General features: G+C 39.8%; 1 protein-coding gene across 1 annotated transcript in view; it reads left to right on the top strand.

The window, feature by feature from the left end:
* The window catches only part of PMFBP1 (polyamine modulated factor 1 binding protein 1), a 47,471-nt gene that overhangs the window by 7,843 nt on the left and 18,061 nt on the right, over positions 1–21,567 (top strand). Inside the window, exons 2-5 of the mRNA XM_007940408.1 lie at positions 10,425–10,662; positions 16,133–16,351; positions 18,943–19,113; positions 19,807–19,917. Coding sequence (XP_007938599.1) covers positions 10,425–10,662; positions 16,133–16,351; positions 18,943–19,113; positions 19,807–19,917 — 739 coding nt within the window. The remainder of the gene's footprint in view (positions 1–10,424; positions 10,663–16,132; positions 16,352–18,942; positions 19,114–19,806; positions 19,918–21,567) is intronic.

Genomic DNA, 21,567 nt, shown 5'->3' on the forward strand with positions numbered 1-21,567 from the left:
AAAAAAAAAAAAAAAAAAAACTCACTGCCGTTGACTCTAAGCCAACTCATAGGGACCCCTCCTTGGGTTTCCGAGGCAGTATCACTATCGAAGTAGACTGCTCAACCTTCCTTCTGAGGAGTGGCTGTTGGGTTTGAACTGCCAGCCTTCTGGTTAGCAGTCAAATGCCTTAAGCATTATACTACTAGAGCTCCTTATAATAAAGATTAGAATAGAAATAAATGAAACAGAAAAACAACAGAAAGAATCAACAAGACTAGAAGTTGGGTTTTGAGAGGATTAATAAAATTGCAAACCAGTGGCAAATTTAACAAAGGAAAAGAACAAGGAGATTCGAGTAACATGAATAAGAAATGAAATAACTGCTGTCACAAAAGAACCTACTGAAATAAAAAGTATAATAACAATATTATGAACAACTGTACTCCAGCAAATTCTAAGACCTGTACAAATATATAAATTTCTAGAAACACACTACCTACCCAAACTAACACGAAATATGAGGTAGAAAATTTGAATGCACCAAAGAATTGAACAGGTCATGAAAAAACCTCCCAAGAACAACAACAAAACTCCTGGCCCAGAGAGCTTTACTGGAGAATTCTACCAAACATTCAGAAAAGAGCTTACACCAACTCTACCCAAACTATTCCAGAACATAGAAAAAGATGGAATACTCACAAACTCATTCTATGAAGCAGGCATAACCTTGATACCAAAACCAAGCAAAAGAGAAAATTATAGATCAATATCTCTCATGAACATTGATGAAAAAATTCTCAACACAATCCTAGCCAAATAATCCAACTGCATATGAAAACACATTGATAACACATCATGACCAAGTGGGATTCATACCAGCTATGCAAAGATGGTTCAACATTAGAAAAGCAATCAGTGTAATCGATCACATAAATACAACAAAGGAAAATAACCACATGATTAATGCAGAAAAAGCATTTGACAAAATCCAACACTTATTCTTGATAAAACCACTCAGGTAAATTGGAATAGAAGGAAAATTCCTCGACATACTTAAGGACATATATACAAAACCAGTGGCCAACATTATTCGCAACAGAGAAACACTAAATACATTCCCATTGTGAATGGTAACCAGACAAAGATGCCCTTTATCACCACTTCTATTCAATATTGTATTGGAGCTCTGGTAGTGTAGTGCCTAAGGCACTTGACTGCTAATCAGAAGGCTGGTGGTTCAATCCCACCAGTCACTCCTCGGAAGGAAGGTTAGGCAATCTACTTCTGTGTGATACCGCCTTGGAAACCCAAGGAGAGGTTGCTATGAGTCGAGTCTGAGTCTACAGCACATAACAACAACAACAATGGCAGCCAGAGCTATAAGCCAAGAAAAGGAAATAAAAGGCATCCACATTGGCAAAGAAGGAAAACTATCTCTATTTGCTGGTGATATGACCCTATACGTAGAAAATCCTCCAGGCTCAACAAGAAAAATATTGGAACCAATAAAAGTATTCAGCAAAGTGACAGGGTACAAGATCAACATAAAAAAATCACTCAGATTCCTCTATACTAACAAAGAGAACTCTGAAAAGGAAATCAAGAAAATAATACCACTTACAATAGTCACTCAAAAGATGAAGTATGTAGGAATAAATATAACCAGAGATACAAAAGACAAAAAAAAATAAAAAAAAAAAAAAAAAAACACTACTACAACAGACCTACAATAATGCAAGAATATACCATGCTCATGGGTAGGAAGACTGAACATGATAAAAATAACAGTACTACCCAAAGCAATCTACAGGTACAATGCAATACCGATTCAGATTCCATCATCATTTTTAAAGAGATGGGAAGACTAATCACCAACTTTATATGGAAAAGAGACCCCAGATAAGCAAAGCACCACTAAAGAAAAAGAGCAAAGTAGGCGACCTCATGCTCCTCAATCTCAAAACCTACTATACTGCCACAATAGACAAAACAGCCTATTATTGCTACAATGACAGACACATAGAACAATGGGACAGCATTGAGAACCTATAAGTAAATCCATCCACCTCTGTCCAGCTGTTATGGCATTCAACTGTGTGTATCATAACAAACTATGAGTAATATTGCAAAGAATGGAAATTATAGAACACTTCATTGTGCTCATTAGGTACTTGTACATAGATCAAGTGGCATTTCTAACCAAACAAGGGAATACTGCCTGGTTTAAAATCAGGAAAGGTGTGTGTCCAGGTTGTACCCTTTCACCACACTTACTCGATCTGTATGCTGAGCAAATAATCTGAGAAGCTGAGCTATATGCAGAAGAACACAGCATCAGGATTGCAGGAAGACTCATTAACAACCTGTAATATGCAGATGACACAACTTCACTTGCTGAAAATGAAGAGGACTTGAAGCACTTACTGATGAAGATTAAAGGCTGCAGTCTTCAGTATAGATTACACACACCTCAACATAAGTAACACAAAAATCCTCACAATTGAACTAATAAACAACATCATGATAAAAGGAGAAAAGATTGAAGTTGTCAAGGATTTCATTTTATTGGCTTCGCAGTCAATAGCCATGGAAACAGCAGTTAAGAAATAAAATGACGTATTGCATTGGGCAAATCTGCAAAAGACCTCCTTAAAGTGTTTAAGACCAAAGATGTCACTTTGAAGACTAAAGTGTGCCTGACCCAAGCCATGGTATTTTCAGTAGCCTCATATGCATGTGAAAGCTGGACAGTCAAAAAGGAAGACTGCAGAAGAATTGATGCATTTGAATTGTGTTGGCAAAGAATAATGAATGTAACATGAACTGCTAGAAGAGCAAGCAAATCTGTCTTGAAGGAAGTACAGCCGAATGCACCTTAGAAGGGAGAATGGACAGACTTCACCGCTCATCCTTCAGTCATGCTGGCGGAAGGAACCAGTCCCTGGAGAGCAATATCATACTAGGTAAAGTAGAGGGTCAGCAAAACAGGGGAAGGTCTTCAAGAGGACGGATTGTCGCAGTGGCTGTGACGACGGGCTCAAGCATGGCAACAGTTCTGGTACGGGACCAGGCAGCATTCTGTCCTGTTGTACACGGGGCCGTTGTGAGTTGAAGCTGACTTGACAGCACCTAACAACAAAGCTAAAAAGACAGGAAGGGGATAGGAAAGAAGGCCAAAGGGAAATGGTAAACATCGAGAGAAAGTAGGAAGAGTTACATTGTGGGGATTGCAGTCAATGTCACAAACGAAATGTGTATGGATTTTTGAATGGAAAACCAATTTGCTCTGTAAACTTTACCCAAATCACAATTAGGAAAAAAAAAAAAGATAGGAAAGAAATTGGTAACAAAAATGACAGTGACACTTTTCAGTTCTTTAATGGGGAGAAAAAAAATCAGTACAGATCCAGTTATCAGAACAATGGCAATCTGTGAGAGAAGAGCATCAGAGAAAACTAGAACTGGGAATAAAATGGTTAAAAATTATTTTGAAAAGCTGGCTTTAGGAAAATCAGCAGGGCCTGGTGACATATTTCGAAGAGTACTTAAGGAATTGGCAGGTGTTATTACATAGCTGCTAGCGATTATTTTTGAGAACTCAAGAGGATAAAGAAAGTCCCTCTAGACTGAAAAAGGGTAAATGAAGTGCTCATCTTTTTAAAAAGGGAAAAAGGACAATCCTAGTAATTATAGACCTGTCAGCTTAACTTCAATATCAGGGAAAAATATAGAACTTAACATCAATCAATTAGCATCAACTTGAAAAGCACAAAGTGTTGGGTGGAAACCAACGTGACTTTTCAAAAGGCAAATCATACCAGGGCAATTAATTTCCTTCTGTGATCAAGTGGCCACATAGGCAAGGAGGGAGCAATAGTTACAATCTCTCTAACCAAAAGTAGGGCTGAAATGTTGACTAAATATGGGAACAAGTTTCTATGGGTGGCCAGGACTCTCCATCTTTTCAGACAGCTAAGACCCAGATTTATGCCAAGAAATTGGGAAGAAAGCAGCCGAGCCAACCGACTAGAAGAGATCCATATATGTACCCATTCCAAACAAAGGTGATCCAACAGAATGTGGAAATTATTGAACAATATTATTAACATCACATGCAAGTAAAATGTTGTTGAAAATAATTTAAAATGTTTGTAGCAGTACGATAGAGAACTGCCAGAAATTCAAGCCAGTTTCAGAAGGGGACATGGATCAAGGGATATCATTTCTGATGTCAAATGGGTCTTGACTGAAAGCAAACAAAGTAGAAAGATGTTTACCTGTGTTTTATTAACTATGCAAAGGCATTCGACCGTGTGGATCCTAACAAATTATGGGTAATATTGTGAACAATAGGAATTCCAGAACACTTAGTTGTGCTCATGAGGAACTTATTTATAGACTAAGTGACCGTCATTCGAACAGAACAAGGGAATACTGCATGGTTTAAAATCAGGAAAGGTGTGTGCCAGGGCTGTATCTTTTCACCTTATTTATTCAATCTGTATGCTGAGCAAATAATCCAAGAAGCTGGACTATATGAATAAGAACGCCATAAGACTATATGAATAAGCAGCATCAGGAATGGAGGAAGAATCATTAACAACCTACAATATGCTGATGAACAACCTTCGTTGCTGAGAATGAAGAGGACCTGAAGCACTTACTGATGAAGATAAAAAAAAAAAAAAAAAAAAAACTACAGCCTTGGTCTGATAGAACCTGGTGGCACCACTGAAACCGTGGCCCCTAGCTGCCCTTCAGGTCTGGAATTGAACCCACACCTCTGGCTTCCAGCCAAACAAAAGATAGGCATAAGAGTTGAACATGTACATGAGGTAGATACACTCCTTGGAGAGAACAATCATGGGAGAAAGAAGGGCTGTTTATGCACAAGGAGACAGCTCAGGGGGCAGAAGTACATGGACAGAGGGAAGAGGTAACTATCAAGAGGAAGTGGAAAGGGAGCTGTTGCATTGGGGTAAATTGTAGTCAATGTGATGAGACAACGGAAAGTGAATTTGCTCTGTAAATCACAATAAAATAATAATAATAAACTACAGCCTTCAGTATGGATTACACCTCAATTTAAGAAAACAAAAATCCTCACAACTGGACCAATACACAACAACATGATAAATGGAGAAAGACTGACATTATCAAGGATTTCATTTTACTTGGATCCACAATCAATGGCCATGAAAGCAGCAGTCAATAAATCAAATGACATATTGCATTGGGCAAATCTGTTGCAAAAGACTTCTTGAAAGTATTAAAAAGAGTAAAGATGTCCTTTGAAGACTAAGATGCGCCTACCCAAACCATGGTCTTTTTCATACCCTCACGTGAAAGATGGATAATGAGTAAGGAAGACCACTGAAAGGTTGATGCATTTGAATTGTGGTACTGGTGAAGAATGTTGAATATAACATGGACTTCCAGAAGAATCAACAAAACTGTCTTGGAAGAAGTATAGCCAGAATGCTCCTTGGAGGCAAGAATGGCCAGACTTTGTCACTCATATTTTGGTCGTGTTATCACGAGGGACCAGTTCCTGGTGAAAGATATCATGCTTGGTAAAGAAAAGGGTGGCAAAAAAGGGGTAAGACCCTCAGCAAGATGGATTGACAACAGTGAGTGCAACAGTGGGCCCAAGCATAGCAAGGACTGTGAGGATGGCCCAGGACCAGAGCCTGTTTCATTCTGTTGCACACAGGGCTGCTGTGAGTCAAAACTGACTCAGTCACACCCAACAACAAGACCCAGATAGAAACTTACCTGAGAAACATGGAACACCTTGTGCGTTTCAGAACACACCCAGCTCAGGACTCTCAGTTTAAGAGCTAATTTTATTGCCTCAAAATCATTTCCATTTTGTTTATTTTCTCCATATCTCAACTTCAAGATCAAAAAGAACCTAATAAAATATTTATGTCATCACTAGAAAGACGAAGCAGCGACAGGAAATGTGTTACCCTTGTGATTCTGCTCTTTGGCACGTATATAAGTGAAATTCAGGCTAAATCCATAACGTGTCATTTCTATTCATTTGGAATTAAGAAAAATAACCTTTTGGTTACTTAAGGATAAGTAGAAGTTTAATAGCTCTCAAAGAAGCCTAAGCATTTCTCCAAGTCGTTGAAATTTGATTCCTCTTAAGCACATCGGTATCTACATTACCCAAATGTTTGAAATTTCCACCCAAGGAAACTCCAGTTTCTCTGCATACAGAAGCAGCTCTTGGGTTTTTATAACCAAAAAATTAGGTCAGGTATTACGTTTGCCCTATTGTGCAGGAACTGGATGAACTCTGCTCATCTGGCTGGTTCTTCATGTTACCTCAGCCCCAAATCAAACCCAGAAAACATGACCTCCAGGGAAGAGACATCATTAGCAGTTTGCCAGAATCACTGCAAGGCTGCTGGGCTTCCTACACGCCACATAGCAAAAGGTGTTCTTTACCCTCAGGAGGCTTTCAACCAAAGAGCGGTTATGAATACACCTAAGTATAGATCATTTTCCAAGTACTAGGAGGGAAAGGCCTAAGGAAAGAGTTTAACTTCTTTTAAAAGAAGAGTATTTTCTCATTATTTGGGGCAATGAAAAGAAAATGGGGACATGGAAGAAGAGAAAGCAAATAAAGAACAGACACCAAAGGAGGGCCATAGTTTCCAGCTGAGCAGTGTATGGCCGGGAGTGCAGCATGCCCAGATCATCAGTCACACCCTAGGACTAGAAGCTCCGAGAATCCAGTTTCTTAATTATCAGAGATTGGATTATCTTCAGCATAGCCAAAGGGGGGGGGATGTTTTTGACAAAATTTGATAAGGATTTTATTGGCTATTGGCTTCACTAAAATAAGTCCTTCTGAGTTACCCCTAACTCAAAATGTTCACTCCTTTGCTTTAAGTTCTGTCTGCATTAAGTATTTATTTTCTTATCATGTCATTTTCTTCAATAAATCCCCCTACACACACACATACACATACTACTCCCAACTCCTTTATCTCCAAAACTCTTTTATAAGACATAGTTGAGTTGTGAGAATAGCAACATTCTTACCTTGAAAAGAATGGAAGCATTAAACTAAAATTACTTAATATAAATGTTGGCAATTTTAGCTACAGAAAGTAAACACAAAACAGCTTTTTTGGCTTAGGGAAAAAGTCTCCTCAGCATCCCTCCAGCACATACTCCAGATATTCATGCCAAGAGTTCAGCTTGTCTTTGCCTAGGGTTTCTCTTGTCTGGTGAGCATTGTGATCCATTTTCTCTGATTTCTCCATTTTGAGGTATTTAGGGTGAGATAAACTTATAGGAGAACCAGAAAAGAGTAATTCCGATTGAACAAACACAATCAGCTATTGTGTCTCTGATTCTGAGCTGGACTGAGTTTTCCTTACCTTCTCTGTGCTGTCACCACTCCCCCTCACTAGAGAAAATACTCTCTTTTGGGTCCCTGCTTCTACTGAATTAATCTCATTACAGTGTCAACTCCATCTCTCTAGTTACTCTGACCAAAACTTTGGGGTCAGTTTGTCTTGCCTTTCTCCCACTCTTCCATGTCTAGCACAGCAGCAAATCCTGAGGGCTCTACTTTGAAAATATCTCTAGAATCCAACTATTCTCCCAAGCTCGACTGCAACCACATTGGTCCACACCACCATCTTTCATGACTGGATTCTGACCTCCCTTCTGTCATTGCCTCCCTGCAGTTGAGTCTCAGAAGAACAGTCAGTAGGTTCTTTGTAAAATCTAAGAGCTATCATGTCACTCCCAGGCTCAGTATCTCTAATCTCAGTGAAAGAAGTTAATGGTTTATATGACCCTAAAGGATCTCACCTCTACTTCCTCTCTGACCTCATCTGGCACCACTCTCCCCCTTACTAATTCTGCTCCATGCAGAACAGAGTGGCTAGAACCTCCTGTAGTTCCACAACCGCCACCAGGCACAAACGTACCTCCGGTCCTTTGTACTTGCTATTGTTTCTCCCTGGAATGTTCCTGCTGTGGATTCCCATCAGGCTCCTTTTCTCTCCTCTTTCAAGGTTTGGCTCAAATATTACCTTCTCAACGTGGCCCTCCCTGAATGCATAATTCAGAATTCCATCACCTCTGTTCCTGGCAGTCCTCTCTCCCCTTTGCTTTCCTCTTCTCCATAACACGTTTTACCTTCTAATAAACTACAAAAATCACTCGTTTAGTTTACTGTTTCTCTTCCTATGAGATGAAACCTACATGATAGCAGGGAGTTTTTTCTCTTTTATATCCTGCTGTATTGTGGCACTATGGTAAAGGTTGTTGTTGTTGTTGTTGTTGTTGTTATGTGCCGTCGAGTCGAACCCGACTCATAGCGACCCCTCCCTGGGTTTCCGAAGCAGTATCACTACGGAAGTAGATTGCCCCATCTTCCTTCCGAGGAGTGGCTGGTGGGTTTGAACACTGGGCTGTTAATCAAAAGGTTGGCAGTTTGAACTCACCAGCCACTCTGCAGAAGAAAGATGAAGCAGTCTGCTTCCATAAAGATTTACAACCTTGGAAACCCTATGTAGCAGTTCTGTTCTGTCCTACAGGGTTGCTGTGAATTGGAATTGATCGATGGCTGTGGGTTCGGTTTTGGTTTCGGTATCCCCAAAACCTAGTACAGTGCTGGACACAGAGTAGATGCACTATAATTTTTTGAGCAAATTAATTAAATGAAATGAAAACATAACACCTGTACAAATATCAGTGTATCGATGATCATAGCAGCATTACTCATAATAGCCAAAATCCTAAAATAATTTAAATATCCACCAACTCACCAGTGAATGGATAAAATATGGTACATGAATACAATGAAATATTATTCAGCCATAAAAAAGAATGGAATCCTTGTTCTTGCTGCAACACAGATAGACCTGAATGGCACATGCCAAGTGAAAAAGAAGTCTAATGCAAAAGATGATTCCATTTATATGAAGTGTCCAGAAAAGGCAAATCTCTACAGACAGGAAGGGAACATTAGGAACAGGGAGTGAATGCAACTGGGCGCAGGGGAATTTTGGGGGTGATGGAAATATTTTAAAACTAAATTATGATGCTGGTTGTACAATTCTATAAATTTACTAAATTAACCATTTATTTACAAGGGTTAAATTTTATGGTATATAAGTATACCTCAATAAAACTGCAAATACATATATATGTATGTATGTGTATCTATCTATCTATATATATAAAGTTAATTTTAAAAAGTTTGAAAGCCATTGTGTTAAAAAGTACTCTGTTAATGTGGTCAAAGCTACAAGCTCAAATTCTCAGGAGCCAGTGAGCTTCCTTAGTTTTATTTCCTTATTTTATTCCATTCCTCTTTTTACTACCTAACTGTGTTTGTATCTCTAATCTAGGCACTAGAGAGGCAGACATAGCTCCTGCCCTCTAGGAGTTTATAATTTAATTGAGAGATAATAATTATAGAATCATAATGCAAGGCAGAATATGAATACCACATTTAAAGACATGTCAGTAAAACCCATGGTACTGGTACAAAGACAGCTTTGCAGGAAAACACCGGATGGAGAGCAGGATTTGGACAAGGTCATGAAGAATGACTGGGGGAATAGCAGAGATGAGGATTAACAACTACCCACCTGTTTCACACGCCATTGTGATAAGAAGGGATGTTGGGCAAGAGAATATAGAAGCATCAGTGCAATGACCTCAACTGTACTAGAAAGAAAACAATGTCAAGGATGTGTCCTACCAGCAGAACACCTGGTAGAATGCAGATGTTCCACATGGTGTTAGTGAATGAATGAATGAATGAATGAAAATGCAGAATGGGTCTTGCAGCATTCCAGGTGCATTGTGGATAGGCAGGAAGAGATTGCTCTCACACACACGGCAGCTGCAAGGTCACAGACTCCTGGAGGAAGAGACAGAGCATCAGTACCCAGATGTTCCTGAGCAATATCTGCATCCCATTTCCCAGCATTCTAGAAATCTCTTTCCCAAGAGTCCACCCTTGATTCCTTTCAATGCCCTCTTATCTGGTCTTTTTTAATACTACATTTAGTCCAAGAACCATGACCAGAAATCCATTTCCTTCCACGTCAGTTATGTTATACATTGCCATATATATAATATATACAATCATACTACTCTCTAGGTCTTTTAGGTGTCTTATCTTCTGACCTGGAAAGTTTTTAGTGGGTAAGAACCCTGTTTCCTCCTCCTCCTCCTTCTTCTTTTGAATCCTTCTTACAGAGTGGGAATACACAGTGATATGTTTTATTGTCAGTAGAGGGAAATGTTTAATAAATCCTCTCTAGATGAAAAGATAAAAGGATGGATAGATGAATGTGTGAATGGTCAAACAAATGAAAAATATCAAAGAATGAATAATACATGCTTAATGACAATCTAAAGCCTTATCTGTTTACTTGATCTACATTGCAGGACAGGAAACAAGCATTAGCACTTGAGGAGTCAGAGGTGGAGTTTGGGTCCAGTAAACAGTGTCATCTGAGACAACTCCACCAACTGAAGACAAAATTGCTGGCCCTTCAGCAAGAACTGGAGTTTCGCACAGAGGAGTTACAGACTTCTTACTGTTCCCTCCTGCAGTATCAGTCCATCCTAGAGAAGCAGACTTGTGATCTGGTTCAACTTCACCATCACTGCAAACTGAAAGAAGATGAGGTATAGATAGACTAGCTATGGAAATGTCCCACATGCCCAATCACCTACAGACCAGGCCAACTAGAAAGCAAACACTGGACTTAAAGAGGAGAGCATCACACATCTGGAGCAGGTTTTATAAACTTTCCCTCTTTAATTCTTAATCTTTTTGAAGATGAGCAGAAGGAAACTGAACAGACATAATTGGGTGAGAGCTCCAGTATTAGTGTATGGTGCTTGTGTGTCCATCTTTTCTATTACCGTTGCAATTAAATGCAAAAGACTCCAGGTCTCTAAGGGTTATAGAAGAAGAATAAGTCCATTAAATCAACCATTTTTAGAAAATCTGCTTTTGATAATATATATATTTCTGGCACCTGCAGTTAATAAGATAACCAGACATTGAATCTGAGTTGATCATCAAGAGTACTAGGTCAGTCATTTTTCCAGTCTGGACTTTTACAGCATATACAGTTAGCTTACGTGTTTTCTGGACATTTGTTTCTAGTCATGGCCCAGGGGGTATTGTTTTAAATGAGAGAGTAGTGCACTGTTGTCAAATGTAAGTGAGATCATATATACATGAGAGAGTGCCTGGTAATCAGTAAAGGTGAGCTCACGCAGGTTTCTCTTCTCTGAATTGCCATTTTCCATACACTTTCCAAATGGGCTGTTATTCTGCACAGAGTCCTTAGATGAAGCAAATGGTTAACACAACTCTGCTACTAACCAAAAAGTTAGGGGTTCAAGTCCACCCACAGGCACCTGGGAGGAAAGGCCTAGAAATCTTCTTCCAATAAATCAGCCATGGAAATCCCCATGATGTACAGTCCTACTATGACACACGTGGGGAACCATGAGTCCTAATCAACTCCACAGCAACTCACAATAGCCCAGGTTGGCTTCTCCGGCAACCCACAAATCAGTAAGGAAATTAGGTGTGTGATAAGTGATTCCCTGATCTTTTTGTTACCATTTTGATTATGATTATTAAAGCAGGTGGCATCCTATTGGCCATAAGTCATGTATGTAAAGCAAAAGAAAATAAATAAATGAGAGAGTAGCATCCCTGTAGAAACCCTGGTAAATTCCAAAGACCAAAGCTACAGAACTAAAACCAGGTGAGCCATGATACTAGGAGCAATAAAACCAGAGGTTCTTCGTAAAGGGACAGGTAATCTCATTCTGCAGCTTCCCCTGGCATTTTCTTCCTTCAGCTTTAAAGATAAAATCCCAGAATGTCTTGGATGGTGCTACTGCTTAAGGACTAACTCCAGAGGCTTTATGAGGGCCTTGTAGAACACAGAAGTTTTTTAAAGAGACTCTCATGGCTAGTGACATGAGAATTTGTTGAAAATGATTGGGAAAAGGAACAGAGAAGCATGGGACAAAGCCTATGGGCATAAACTATGGTTTAACAAAGCTATTACAGGCCTGTGTTGCATATGGCTGGTTCACCACAACTTAAAGAGTCCAACCTGGTAAACCAAACCAAACCCACTGCCTTTGAGTTGATTCCAACTCATAGCAGCCCTGTAGGACAGAGTAGCACTACCACACAGAGTTTCCAAGGCTGTAAATCTTTACAGAAGTAGACTGCCTCATCTTTCTCCTGTGGAGCAGGTAGTTGGTGGATTCAAACCACCAACCTTTTAGTCAGCAACCAAATGTTTTTACCACTATGCCACCAGAGCTCCTTAGCCTGGGTAAAGTGACCCTGAATTACTTTAGATTCTGTTTGGGTGCATCTAACAGAAAACTCCAGTATAATAGTGGCTTAAATAAGATAGATGATTATTTCTATGCCATATAAAAGAAATTTGGAGGTAGGTGACCTACCTTTTATGGTGGCTTCATGCATCATCAGGTACCCAGGCTCCTATCTTCTGGCTCCACCATCATCAGCTCAAGCCTTCCATTCTCTTTGTCACGTAAGGTGTTGCTGGAGCTCCAGCCATCATATCCTTGTTCCAAATGAGCAGGATGAAGGAAGGGGTGGGGATGGAATAAAAGCACAATCCTTTTTAAAGACACTTTCCAGAAGCTCCACACAACTCTTTCATTTACAAACCACTGGTCATATGTTAGTCACATGGCCACAGCCAGTTGCTAGGAAGTCTCAGAAATGAGGTGTTTAGTTAGGTGTGTTGTTGTTGCTGTTAGGTGCCATCGAATCGTCTCCAACTCATACCGATCCTATGCACAGCAAAACGAAACACCACCCAGTCCTGCGCCAGCTCCGCAGTGCCTGCTATACTTGACCCCACCGCTGCAGCCATGTCAATCCATCTCGTTGAGGGCCTTCCCCTATTTCATAGACCCTCCACCTTACCAGGCATGATATCTTTCTCCAGGGAATGGTCCCTTCTGACAACATAACCAAAGTAGGTGAGATGAAATCTGGCCATTCTTGCTTCCAAGAAGCATTCCAGCTGCACTTCCTCCAGGACAGATTTGTTAGTTCTTTTAGCAGTCCATGGTACTTTCAGCATTCTTCGCCAGCACCACAACACAAAAGCATCAGTTCATCAGTCTTCCTTAATCGTTGTCCAGCTCTCAGATGCACATGAGATGATTGAAAATATCATGGCTTGTGTCAGGCACACCTTAGTCCTCAAGGAGACATCTTTGCTCCTCAGCACTTGAAAGAGGTCTTTTGCAGCCGACTTGCCCGGTGCTATACATCGTCTGATGTCTGACTGCACTCCTTCCACTGGCATCGATTATAGAACCAAGCCATGTGAAGTCTTTGACAACTTCAATCTTTTCTCCATTTATCGTGATGCTGCTTATAGGTCCAGTTGTGAGGATTTTTGTTTTCTTTATATTGAGATGTAATCCATACTGCAGACTGTATTTTTCAATCTTCATCAGTAAGTGCTTCAAGTCAACCTCACTTTCAGCAAGCAAAGCTGTGTCATCAGCATATCACAGGTTGTTAATGATTCTTCCTCCAATCTTGATGCCACATTCTTCTTCATATAGTCCAGCTTCTCGGACTATTTGCTCAGCATATAGATTGAACAAGTATGATGGAAGGATACAACCCTGACACACTCCCTTCTTGATTTTTAACCATGCAGAGTCCCCTTGTTCTGTTCGAACAACAGCCTCCTGGTCTGTGTACAGGTTCTTCATGAGTACAATTAAGTGTTCTGGAATTCCCATTCTTCTCAACATTATCCACAATTTGTTATGATCCACACACTCAAATGCTTTTGCATAGTCAATAAAATACAAGTAAACATCTTTTTGGTATTCTTTGTTTTGAGCCAAGATCCATCTGGTATCAGCAATTATGTCCCTCATTCCACATCCTCTTCTGAATCCAGCTTGTACCTCTGGAAGTTTTTGGTCAATATACTGCTGCAACCGTTTTTTAACTATCTTCAGGAAGATTTTACTTGCATGTGACAGTAATGACATTGTTCGATAATTTCCACATTTTGTGGGATCACCTTCCCTTTGGAATGGGTACAAATATGGATCTCTTCCAGTCAGTTGTCCAGGTAGCTGTCTTCCAAATCTCTTGGCACAACTGAGTGAGTGCCTCTAGGGGGGCATCTGTTTGTTGAAACATCTCAACGGGTATTCTGTAAATTCCTGGAGCCTTGTTCTTCAGCAATTCCTTCAGTGCAGCTTCGAAAACCTTATGAATTGTTAGGTGTATCACTTCCTAAATAAAATCTAGGCTATTAGTAAGGAGAAGAGGAAGAACTAATATAAGATTCAGCCAGTAACCAGTCACTGCCACAGATCCCAACCTATGAAAGTTTAGGAGACTGTAGAAAAGCATTGGAAACTTATTCTAGGCATTCTCTCAAATTCTCCCAAAGTGAACTCTTAGCTACACAGAAGCATCACACTTCTAAGGCTTTATTCTCCCAAAAGCAGACCTGAAATAAAGATATGAATGGAAGCAGTTAATTCAGGAAGTGATCTCAGGACATGCAGTGTGGAAGTAGGGAAGTCAGACAGGGAAGGGCAGGAAGTCCATAAAGGAATCACTATTGAGCAGGTTACCACTGTGGACAACTGGGCCTCAGTCCCACTAAGGAACTCTTGGAGATAGTGTGGAACACACCTCAGAGCGATCCCAGCCAACCCCCTGAGTCACTGGTTGAGGCTGCTGCTGGGTGAACAAACTCCCCAGCATTCCTGCCCGGCACTATCTTACCCCTCTGACTGAGTGTTCTCCTGAGGCCAGAAAATTCAGGCAAAGATGCAAAGGTGCTTGCAGCTTGAGTGAGTTCTGTGTGCAGAGAGTTTATGAGCAGGCCACCGGTAGCTTCTGTATAAACACCTGAATATAAAATATGCCTCTCCCTCTTCTCCTTATTAATAAACATCTCAGATGAAAAGATTCTTTCCTAAGAAGAAACTCAAATGGTTGGCAGCACATATAATTAGCTTCAACCAATAGAACTTGTCTTAGCAAAATTCTGGACTATTTGAACCAAAGTGAAGACTTCTTGATGACTCTCCCTTGCCTTAATACCTGTAGAAGCTATAATTCAAGTCATACATTCTGTCACACTTTATACAGTTGTTGCTTATTTTTTTTTATATTATCTCCCCAAGATTTGAGACGTGGCAAAGTCTGTGAGGGGAAAAAATGCTGTCTGAGATGTCTCTTTCCCCTCAGCACCCTGTACATTGTTCATATTTAAAAGAGGAATTTCATTTGATTGCATTATATGACTCAACTAAATAATATTCAATAAATATTTGTCAGTTGGTTGACTAATAAAGTGATTACAAAGAAAAGGAATCTAAATAAGGATCATACAAATCCCAGATGAATTTTGTGTCATATTCCCCCACTATCTGTTGGTATTTTTGCTGACATGGATGTGTGTGCACGGTGCTCTGCATTTTATAAATCAGACCTGTAGAGAAAATGGTCAGACTTCGTCTCACCTACTTGGTCATGTTGTCAGAAGGGACCAGTCCCTGGAGAAGGATGTCATGCTTGGTAAAGTAGAGGGTCAGCAAAAAAGGGGAAGACCCTCAATGAAATGGATTGACACAACAATGGACTCAAACACAGCAAGGATTGTGAGGCTAGCACAAGACTGGGAAGTGTTTTGTTCTTTTGTACACAGGGTTGCTATGAGTTGAAGGTGACTTGATGGCACCTAACAACAACAGAGGAAGAAACAATACTAGTTTTGCAAGCCCTTAAAAAAAACAATGAAGCTATACAAATTCATTCCTATTAAACAACTAACAAGATTTTATTGAGTTCCTACCCTATGCCAAATAGATCAGGAAATCAAGGAGTTTACCATCTAAAGAGAACTATCTTTTTATTTCTAACCATTAACATTCTGATATTGCGTATTGTAGCTTTTAGATCTGTGCTGGACATTCTGTTCACTTGGGACCCTAGTTTAAATATAAGACTCTTGTGCATGAGGTCTTACAGCCATATCCTTTCCTCCCTGGATGCTTCTATGGGTTGAGTATGGTTTTATTCCTACACCAACAGGTGATTCTCTATGAGGAGGAAATGGGAAGTCATAATGAGAACACAGAGAAGCTGCATATGGCACAGGAGCAACTTGCTTTGGCTGGGGACAAGATTGTCTCCCTAGAAAGGAGCTTAAACCTCTACAGAGATAAATACCAGGCCTCCCTGAGCAACATCGAGTTACTAGAGTGCCAAGTGAAGATGCTGGAGGGGGAGCTCAATGGAATCGTTGGTCAGGTAGGGCTTAAACCAGGACAGGAGCTACCGCAAGTGGATATGCTTCCAAGTGGTCCCCTGTAAGTCCCAGCCTCCTCTACCAGAAACCAAACTGTCAAGCAGATGTCAGTTTCTTGAATTTTGTAGCCCTCAGCTTTTGGCCTTCTTGCTTTGACATCTCCTTTAAGATGCCCCTTACCAATCTTGAGGTTCCTTAACTAACATGGGGAACAAAGCACTTCAGGTTAGGGAGAAAAAGAATTACCAAATGAGCTATCAAAACTTCCATGTCTCATAGTGGTTGGGGGGATGGAGAGGAATAAGTGAGGATGTCAGTAGATCACAGGACTCATGCAAACCATGACCTCAGGATCAAACAGGAGGAGAAAGCCTAGACGTGGGAAAGAAAAACCAAAGCACCTGAATTTGTTTCTTTCTTTCTTTTAATGGCTTATTATTATCATTATTACTCAAGCAATGCACTGATAGAAGTTCTATAGACAGAAGTTTGGAAATTAAAATGTGAGAGTCCACTTTCAGCCTCCTTCACTCTACTCCCCTCCCCCTAGGTAATCACTTAAACAATTGTCTTGAGACTCTTCCTGGGCCTTCTGCTGTGCAGTTATATACACAAATGGTTAGGGTTTTCTTTTTTCCATAAAGGGATCATATACATGTGGGTTTTAGACTCAGTGGTTTTAGGTTACTTTTCATTAAGCCTCTCAACACTTAACTGACCCTTTTAATTTGAATACTTACCTATATATATATATATATATATATATATATATATGAAACTCATTGCCGTCTAGTCGGATCTGACTCCTCACCTTGGGTTTCTGAGGCAGTATCATTACGGAAGTAGATTGCCCAACCTTCCTTCCAGGGAGCAAGCAGCTGGTGGGTTTGAACTGCCAGGCTTCTGGTTAGCAGTCAAATGCCTTAGGCACTATGCTACCAGAACTCCCTCTTCTATATGTAGTATACATAAAAATATATTTACACACATAATTTTCTTTTCTGTAATAATATAACACTATATTTTAGATATATAACATTATTTATGGTCAATTTTAGACTTCTGATTGCCTTTCTACAGCATGCCCATGGGCAGTTTTCATGCTCAGTGAACATGAAAGCTAATTCTAACTTCTCCTGAAAAAGAGCAGTTAAGGAGGCAAGTTTATTGGGGAAAGGAACTACCATCCAAACTAGAATGTGAATGAATGAACTTTTTGCTCTTGTTTGACTGTATCAGTTTGCCCCATTAGTCAATCAGATCAATGAATAAGAGGATACTAATCTTCATGCATGATTTCAGATGATCCGAGGAAAGATTTTTTTTAAATAAATAAATAAAACTACGTTTTGAGGAACATAGGCATCCCCATACATTATTGATGAGGGTGTCATTTGGTACATTATTGGTACAGTCACTTGGAAGGGCGATTTTGCAATATTTATCAGAATTTTAAATATAATATCATTTGTTCTAGCAGTTCTACTTCTATGAATTTAATTTACACATACACCAGAAGATGTACTCAAAGATTTATGTATAAAAATATTTATTTCACCATTTTAGCAAAAACCTATAACTAACCTACATCAGTTGGGAACTGGACAAATACATTTAAAAGCAAATAAAAAGAGCAAAATAGAAGCACATACTATCAGTACTAGCATGGATAGATCTCTATAACATCTTGTTGAGTGAAAAAAAAAAATCAAGTTTTATGCTTTCAAAAGAGAATTTAACATTATATGTATTCTACAGATACATGTCTATGTATGTAAGTGGCCAGATCAAGTTCTAGAAGGATGTGCACAAATTATCATCTGGGGAACAGAGTAGGGACTGAGATTTGGAGGTGTAGTTGAAGAGAAATTTAGATGTACCTGTAATGTTACCATTTTTATAAAGATAAGATGTTGTTGTTGTTGTTACATGCCGTCGAGTTGGCCCCAACTCATAGCGACCCCTCCTTGGGTTTCCAAGGCAGTATCACTATGGAAGTAGGATTGTCCAACCTTCCTTCCAAGGAGTGGCTGGTGGGTTTGAACCGCCAGCCTTCTGGTTAGCAGTCAAGTGCCTTAGGCACTATGCTACCAGAGCTCCTAAAGATAAGATATATATACATGTACTATTTGTGTAATCTGAAATTAATTTTTTTAAAAAATTAGTAAGACAGATTTACAAGTAATAGTATGGAAAAATATCTAAAACAAATTGTCCAGTGAAAACACAATATTTAAAGTGGTAGGGAGAAGACTTTCATTTGTGTAGGAAAAGAGGTAAAGGATTATATACATGTATATACGTAAAATATCCCAGGAAGGGTAGCCAAAAAATTGGTAACATGGACTGTCTTGCAGGAAGGGACCTGAGTCACAGCAGGTCGGAGGGTTAAGATGGAAGAAAACTAACTTTTGTGAACTGTTTGAACTTCTTATCGTATGTTAACTTTTTTTCTTTTTTTAAAGGGAACTATGATTCATAAATATGAATGTATAGTTTTAGAATATAGGTCTAGAGATTTTCCATGCTCGAGGTATTCTTATGTCAGGTCAAATTACAGGCAAAAGCAACCTATTATTTTTACATATCCCAGGAGCCTGAGAACAAGGGTGATCATCCAAAGGTGCGTATATGTTCTACACCCTGCGTGATTCAAGACCATCAGGAGACCCTGAAACGACTATCTGAAGTCTGGCAAAAGGTCTACGAACAGGATGATCTGATACAGGAACTTCGAAATAAGCTGGCCTGCAGTAATGCCTTGGTAAGCACTGTCTTCCAGAACATTTTTCTGAGAGACCCAAAATAAAACCATGAGGAAAGGAAGGAGGGGAAAAGAGTCACTTAACTTTCTCTCTTTCATCAAGACTCCTCGAGTGTCTTATGTATCTTATTTTTAAAAACTCTGATTATAATACGGAAGTATATGCTGTCAATAATACCCTGAGGGAAGGGAGAATAAGTGGAGAGGAGATTCTCACTTCTTACTTTAGATGCTTGGATTTTGTTTGAATTATCTTCAACAAACAACTAAAATTTCATGTTTTTTAATTAAAAAAAAAAAAAGACTGCACACACATTCATCCACTCCATAAGAAACTTCCTTCTTTAATTCTTGAATCTTGAATCCTGTCCCTGGATAATTAGGTCCATCATCCCATCACAGCTCCAGAGAACCTTCTCCTGCCCCACAAATGGGGCCACACAGAGTTCAGGAGAGAGTCCAAAACGTGGCTACTGACAACTCCGGACAAATCATTCTCATGTCTCAGTGAACCTTGATAGAACTTTGGGAACGTAATTCCTTCTGCCTACCAACCCCACGGGAAGTGTGTGATGAATTACGTAATGCGACGACAAACGCTAAGCTTTAAAGAGGAATGCCCTGCAGAAACAGTAGTAGTAATAAGCACGTTACGTTGGTAATTCAGCATAACTGACCTGTGTTCATTTCCAGGTTTTGGAGCGTGAAGAGTCTTTGATAAAATTACAAGCAGACTTTGTTTCCTTCAAAGCCACCCACAGACATCCTCCTTGCTCTTCAGGAGACTGTGAAGACATAAAAAAGGTGGCCAACTTTTGCTTTTTTGTGCCTAGTGGTGTCAGGCAGAGCTGGATCTTACTTTGGGTTTTCCTACTTACAATTTGTGTGACTTTGGCTGGCACCATCACATTGTATGTTGTGTATAATGTATTATAAGTCCCAAACAGAAGGAGCCCTGGTGGTACTCAGCTGCTAACAAAACGTTTGACAGTTTGAACCCACCGAGAGGCCTGCAATTCAAACCTACCAGCCACTCTGCAGGAGAAAGATGTGGCAGTCTGCTTCCATAAAAATTTACAGCCTTGGAAACCCTATGGGGAAATTCTACTCTGCCCTATAAATTTGGAATCAACTCAACAGCAATGGGTTTGGGGTTTTTTTTTTTTTTTTTTTTTAAGCTCCAAACAGTGTGTCTACCAGCATTAGATTTTAGGATTGAATGTAAGAAATGCATGTGTCTCTTAACCCACTTCCAAGAGTACACTTAAACAAGGCAGAAACTCCTGTTGACTTGCTAGATTCAAAAGGACCATCCAGCCTTCTCGTTTGGGGTTGGACTTGAAAAGTAGAAAATTTATGAAAGAGTATAGAATTTAATTCCCCCTCTTTTTTAAAAAAGAAACCTATGTTTGCAAAATCCAAAGCAATCTCTAACACTGATTTAATCATAAATAAGCATTTAGACCACATAAAGAAATGGTAAGTTTCGATGAACCAGTAGTCAAATCTGAATCTAGGTCAGGTTCCACCATAGGTGAGGTCCTGCCTATAATTTGAGATACAAGGCAAAAATCAACTACATAAGGTCCTGTTTTGGGCAGATGATGGCATGCCTTCATGTCTGAGGTGTGATACTGAAATATGACCAAAGGGGTATGGCAGAGGGACCAAACAAGACATATAAGCTCCCCAGGGGTTCTTCTAATGGAAGAAAGGCAGAGACTCTTCCCTTTCCAGGACTTCTTGGTCCCAGACAGTCTGGATGAATGAAATTTGGACCTGTGTCAATACTTATTTTAAAGGTCAGGTCCACATCCCAACCTACAGCAAGATCTCATAACATTCAATCTTAAAAAATTATATAGACCCATCCAAGAACCAGAATATACCTTCCCCAGACATTTTATATTTGCTATCCAAAGCCTTCACATTGCCTGAATGTTCTCTTAGACATGAGCCTACGCATGTCCAGTTTACTCCAGCAATCTTCTCCTCCCAAGTTGGCACAGCACAGCACGAGTCTTTGATTCCCTGTAGAGTTCGCACTGGGTCTCTCATGATTGCTCTGTATTTATCCAGCTGTCATCTCCTGTCTTCATGTCGCAGCCCTCTCTCATGTCAACTCTGAAATTACGAAAATAACACTCTCCAGCATCCCCTGATGCACAGGCAACTAACTGCTCCTCCTTATCCACATGTTTCTGCCTTCTCTTGGTTAAAACCCATTCCCCTCTCATTTGGTGCAGAAACCCAAGTTCTTGCCAAGGGACTACAAACCCTCTGTGATCTGACTACCAACTACCTCCCTTAGCTTTTCTCCTCCTCTGCCATGGAAGAAAAGGCTTGGTGATCTCCTTCTACTAAGACTGAAACCAAGAAAACCCTATGAAGTCATTCTGCTCTTTAACACATGGGGTCACCATGAGTCTGAACTGACTCCATAGCAGCTAACAA

This window comes from Orycteropus afer, unplaced genomic scaffold (genome assembly GCF_000298275.1).
Source record: "Orycteropus afer afer isolate SDZICR_OR568_19922 unplaced genomic scaffold, OryAfe1.0 scaffold00067, whole genome shotgun sequence".
In the NCBI taxonomy this organism is placed as follows: domain Eukaryota; kingdom Metazoa; phylum Chordata; class Mammalia; order Tubulidentata; family Orycteropodidae; genus Orycteropus; species Orycteropus afer.